A 6,206-nucleotide genomic window follows, 5' to 3' on the forward strand; every position below is an offset into this window, starting at 1 on the left:
GTTTGAGATGATAAAGTGTAGAAAAATTAAAGTTGATGTATAATGCTAAAATTTTGTAATTGGGTGATACACTGATCCTATGAACACTATGGTTAGAAATTTTTGAGATAATTAAATAAAAAAAATGATGATGGGATAATGATGATGAGATTATGTATATAAATTTTTCCTAACCAATGGGATTTTAGAATCTCCTTGTTGCAGCATTTTGATACCCAGAAAATTAAAATAGGTTTTAGGAGAATCAAATAGCTAGCCTTGGACATAAAAAAAAAACTCAATCAAAATAAAAATAAATATCATTAAAAGATATTATTATCATCTAATAAATTTCTTTTGGTCCTTATTCTTAAATAAATTTGTTAGATCCTTTATAATATTTCACCAAAAAAAAAATATCCTTTATAATAATTTTTTTAGTTTAATTGGCCATTCTTATTAAATAATAGAATATTTATCCATTTTGATTCTCAAAGAATTTTGGATCAGACACTTTAATCTCTAAGTAAAATTAATTACTCGATTGGTTCCTAACAATTAATTCTGTCAGTTGCTTATGTCCTTTGCTCTGTTAACTCTAATAGAAGACAAAATAGTCTTTAACAACTCTAATAACGGACAAAATGGTCCCTGACCTCTTCTATTCGGAAACGACACTATTCTCCCCTAATTTTTATCATATCTCGCATAACATTAACAGTTTAACACTGTAACTTCAAGCTACATAATGCATACTCTGCAACTTTAATATTCACAAGAAGAAAAATCTTCAACTTGTTCTCAACCAATTCATAGTCAAGAAACTAATGACTATATCTCTCAAGTACTTGTCATCTTTAATGAATCTTATGAATTTAAATAGCAAATCTGATTTGTTAAGACCCGTTGTCGTTGTCGCCATCTCCTTCCTCCTCTGCCTTATCATCTCCATGACCACATGGTCCACCACTCCAATCGCTTTCTTCAACTTCTTCTCCGAATCAATGTTCAGTAATTGCTTCAGAGCGGTAACGCGACATTTCTCATTGTACTGATAGCTTGGATGTGAGGTCGAAACTGTCTGCCAATTTGGACTTCGGAAAAGAAGGAATGAAGCACTTGTAGTCCATTCCAAATGAGAATTTGCATATGATGTCGAAGGAGAATCTTTTTATGATGTCCTAATGTCTAACAATCTATATTGTTTGTCGGAGAGTGGAGAAAGACGTGTCCTTGGGATAGTTGTAAAACTTTGTCTTGAGGATGTGGTGGACGTTGTCGGGGTTGGAGGTGATGTTGTTATCGAGGACATGTAGGTGGATGCTTCTGGTGGGTGAAGTACGGAGGAGGTAGGTGTACCAGTCACAGAGATTTAGGAAGTGTGTGGAGGTAGGTGCAACACGCGTGACAGTTACACCATGGCTTGATCTTGAAGGTGAAGAAAAGGAGGGAAAAGATGGAAAAGAAGACTGTGAAGGTGAATAAGGAGAATAATAATCTTATGATTATGCGAAATATGATGAAAATTGGGAAAGAACAGTATCATTTTCGAACAAAGGGTCAGGGATCATTTTATCCCCTGTTAGAGTTGTTAGAGTTGTCTTCCGTTAGAATTGATGGAAGCAAGGACCTAAGTGACTGATATAATTAATTGTTACTTGTTAGAGACTAATCAAGTAATTAATTTTAATTGGAAACTAAAGTGTCTGATATGAAATTCTTTAAAAACCAAAATGAGTAAATACTCTAAATAATATACGTTAATAGTCTTTTACGATATTTTTTAAAATATATTTAAATGTGTTTAAAATTTAATAAAAATAATTTATTTTTTATAAAAATAAATTAATTCAAACTAACATTTTATAATAGCACCGACAGAAACTCAAATTAAAAAAAAAAATTAAGAATGAATTTGGGGCTAGAATGAGAAAGAGCAAATGATTAGCAACGTGATAGAGCATAGTTATCAATTCAAAACTGAAAAGTCAGGTGACCAGATAGACACGAGTGTTGACAGACGGAACCTTCGAACTGGCAGAAATCTGTTAGTAAAATGAGGATGGGAATTCAAAGTGTGTTTTGTCACAAGAAACACGCACGAGATACATAGTGGACTCAATTGGTGCACCCCTTTCCCATGCAAATCCAAATTCCGGGCAATTCCTCTCTCTCTCCATTTCTGTTTGTATTGGGAAGTCAGAGCGAGTGTGTTGCCTTCACCACTGGAATCGGTGAGAAAGGCACAATCAAACACCGCCATCTTCCGCTCATGCTTCTCACTTAATAATAGAACACAACTCAACACTCCTTAGAATCATTGAGTTTCGCTCTCTTCAACAACCGTCGCTCTTTCTCTTGCGGCCCTGTGCTCTGTTCCTTCCACACACATTAAAAGAGGGAAACAGAAATGGGAAGTGTTTGGAAGAAGTTATATAGAGAGAGAGACATAGTGAAGGAACGGAGGGTCCTACTGCTTAATTTTTGAGAGGCACAAACAGTCCCTTGTCAATGATTTTTGCTTGTTAATTGATTGATGCCTCTCTCTCTCTCTCTCTCTAAATGACCCTTCTTTCTATTCACTATTCCTTCTTCCTTCATAATTTATTCAATAAACAATAAAATTCTTCTTCCTCCTCCTTCGACGGGCACTGGTGGACTGGTGGTTGCTTTGAAGTTTAAAGCTCCGCCCCCTGGTCAGGTTATTGGGCCAAATAAAGGGTCATATGAAGAGACCTTCAGCTGTGAGTTCTCTTTGGTTATTGCTTTCGATTCTAAATGCAAAATTATTATTATGTTAATTTGCTCTGTTTCACCGTACTCGGTGGAGTGAGATCTAAATGCAAAATTATTTTTATTATGTTATACATAGATCAAGAATAAAAACCAGTTGGATAATCCAATGTGTGCACCTTAGTATAATTTAATTTAATTTGCTTTGCTTCTCTGCTTTTGTTTGTTCAATTTGAAGTACTTGGTCAACATCTTTGGACACTCTTTATAGCTCATATCAGTCAATATTATTAAAATTTATGTTGCACAAATATGATACGGATATTGAATAGATATGTTACATGTAAATCTGATAATTTTATTCATGCATCATAGATGATAAGTAATTGTTAAATGTTTCTCTTGCAGCTGGTGGATGTGTTTCTGGTACTTGCATTGTTTAGTTGCAACTCATGGACAACGCGGAGCAGCTCAGAAAGCTGCAATCCAAATTATGTTGAGGACATTCGACCTCATAGTGTTAGTATTACTGAATTTGGAGCCGTTGGAGATGGAATCACTCTCAACACAAAAGCATTTCAGAATGCCATTTTCTACCTAAATTCTTTCGCAGACAAAGGCGGAGCGAAGCTTTTTGTCCCAGCTGGCCAATGGTTAACCGGAAGTTTTGATCTTATCAGCCACCTAACTTTGTGGTTGGACAAGGATGCAGTAATTCTTGGATCAACGGTAAACCTTCATCGCAAATATTATGATAAAACATAACAAAAAAGAAGCTTATCATATCTGCCAATAGTGCCACTTTTATTACAAATTAACTGTTTACATTTGTTATGCATTTGGTAGCATTTTTTTTAGAATATGTGCAAGGATAGTTTTCTTCTTTGAGCTTAAGCAATCTGCGGTATAAGTTGTGCTGGAATTTTATGCACTAATGTAACTCCATTAAACCTGATAGCTTATTAATGTGGGATTTGACATTGCAATCTCAATTGTAAAATAAACCATGTGAATAAATTGGTGTATCTTGCTTGTTGCTTGTTACAGAACTCCGATGATTGGCCCATTGTGGATTCCCTACCCTCATATGGTCGAGGAAGGGAGTTGCCTGGTGGAAGGCATAAAATCCTCATTTATGGTAACAATTTGACTGATGTTATCATTACAGGTTGGTAATATTATAAAATGATCGACTAGACTACCAATTTAATGCTAAAAAAACTGAGGCGTTAGCGATTTAGCCCGCGAATAAACTTAATCGGTTATGGTACTCAAAAGATGTAATCTATTTGAGAAATTTCCCCAAAAATTAACTCAATTTTATGTCCAATAAAAGATTGAATATGTAGGTGTGAACAAATTTGTTAAACAAAGCACATATGTCAAGTACCTGTCAATCTTTCAAGAACTAAATTGGTGGTTTACCCTAAAAAGAACAATCTTCTACATGCATTTTGGTTTACTGATGCAGTTGCTATGTTGATGAAGGTAATAATGGAACTATAGATGGTCAAGGGAGTATCTGGTGGAGCAGGTTTCGGAACAAAACATTGGACTATACACATCCCCATTTGGTTGAATTGATGAATTCATCTGGGATTCTCATTTCAAATTTAACTTTCTTGAATTCACCATTTTGGAATATTCACCCTGTATATTGCAGGTTTGATCCCTTCGTACACTATATTTTCTCTCCTAATTTTTGTACTTAACAATTTCCATCACCATCATTATGAAACTCTGCAAGCTTTTATGATTAGCTGGAAATGAGTCTTTTTTTTCTATGAACAGCCATGTTACAGTTCAAAATGTCACAATCCATGCTCCCTCCAGTTCTCCGAATACAGATGGGATAAATCCAGGTGAGAGTTTAACCTTAAGCTAGAAAATGAAACATAAGGTCATTGGTAATTCACAAGCATTCTAGATTGATCTCAAGTTCCTTTTAAATGAAATCTTCATTTAAATAAAAAAGAAAAAGTGATCTAGTCTTAGTCGTAAATCAATGTATTTTTAAAAACGTTTTTCCTCCATTGTTTGCTTGATTGCTCAAATTTTCTCTTAAGTAGAGTAGTTAGATTTTCCATTTTTAAGTAAACTTTTTCTATATGAACAATTAAGTTGTTCCTACCTCCTTAACAACTTTCATTGAAAAGACTCTGTACCTCTAAATGTTGTCAGATTCTTCAGATGATATATGCATTGAAGATTGTTACATAAGCACCGGGGACGATCTGGTTGCCATCAAAAGTGGTTGGGATGAATATGGAATTTCGTTTGGTCGTCCTAGTACAAACATTGTCATCCGTAGGCTCGTTGGGAAAACAACAAGCGCAGGAATCGCTATTGGAAGTGAGATGTCTGGAGGTGTTTCAGATGTTTTTGCAGAGGATATTTACATTTTTGATTCGCATACAGGGATTGGAATAAAGACTGCTCGCGGAAGGGGTGGTTATGTTCGAAATGTCTATATCTCAAAAATGACATTGGATAATGTAGATATTGCTATTAGGCTCAATGGCTTATACAAAGAACATCCTGATGATGATTACAACCCAGATGCTTTGCCTGTAATAGAAAAGATTACTATCAAGGATGTGATAGGAGAAAATATCAAACGCGCAGGCCTTATACAAGGTATAAAAGGTGACAATTTTGTCAACATTTGCCTATCAAATATCACACTTAGTGTGAGCTCAAAAACTCCATGGAACTGCTCGAACGTTGAAGGATACTCGGATTTGCTTTCGCCTGAAGCTTGTGATCCTCTGGAAGAAAGTATATTCCCGGAGCATGTTTCAGATTGTTACAATCCAGAAAATCCATTAAGGAGTTCAAGCACTAGAAATCAAGGTGCTTCCTGGTTGCTGTCTTGGTAACTTCTTGAATTTGAAGCATTATACTTAGAAATGTTCACTTGGAAACGAATTTTACTCGACATAAGTTGAGTGAAGTTGCTTGAGCTGTTGCTGTTCTCTTATCTGCAGAATGATACCGAAAGATGATTGTTTATTTAACTTGTGTGCAGCAACAAATAAGTGATTGATATATAAATTTGATTGATTTCCTGTCAGGAAGAGCTTCTTGGATTCCATTATAAGACTTCAATAAGCTAACCATTAAAATCTAAGCAGCCTCGTGCCTTTTTACATTGATTTTAAATTAGCATAACTACAACCGGTTTGTTTTTACCAAAACACAAAAATATTTCGGCCTAAATATAGAAAATTGTTTACCTAAACACAATTTCTTTGACGATAAAAACAAATTTTTCAAGAGAAAAAAAACATAAATCTTTTGATGATATACACAGATTTGTAATAGAAATATAGGAAGAAAATACAAAATTTTATGTTTCTATATTTATTAAAACATAATTTTGTGTGCAATATAGGTAGGATATATATAGGTTGAGTCTTTTTTTTTAATGAAATTTATGTGTTTTGTAATAAAGAGTTTTTGTATTTTATTATTTTACATGTTTTTTTTTTATT

General features: G+C 34.3%; 1 protein-coding gene across 1 annotated transcript; it reads left to right on the top strand.

Moving 5' to 3' along the window:
- The first annotated feature begins 2,705 nt into the window (after positions 1-2,705).
- Positions 2,706-5,591, top strand: LOC130947482 (probable polygalacturonase). The gene is made up of 6 exons (XM_057876185.1): positions 2,706-2,723; positions 3,121-3,441; positions 3,760-3,880; positions 4,201-4,375; positions 4,504-4,574; positions 4,894-5,591. Exons 1-6 carry the CDS (start codon positions 2,706-2,708, stop codon positions 5,589-5,591), a joined length of 1,404 nt encoding a protein of 467 aa, XP_057732168.1.
- Positions 5,592-6,206: the final 615 nt, after the last annotated feature.

Source organism: Arachis stenosperma, chromosome 9 (genome assembly GCF_014773155.1).
Source record: "Arachis stenosperma cultivar V10309 chromosome 9, arast.V10309.gnm1.PFL2, whole genome shotgun sequence".
Lineage (NCBI taxonomy): Eukaryota > Viridiplantae > Streptophyta > Magnoliopsida > Fabales > Fabaceae > Arachis > Arachis stenosperma.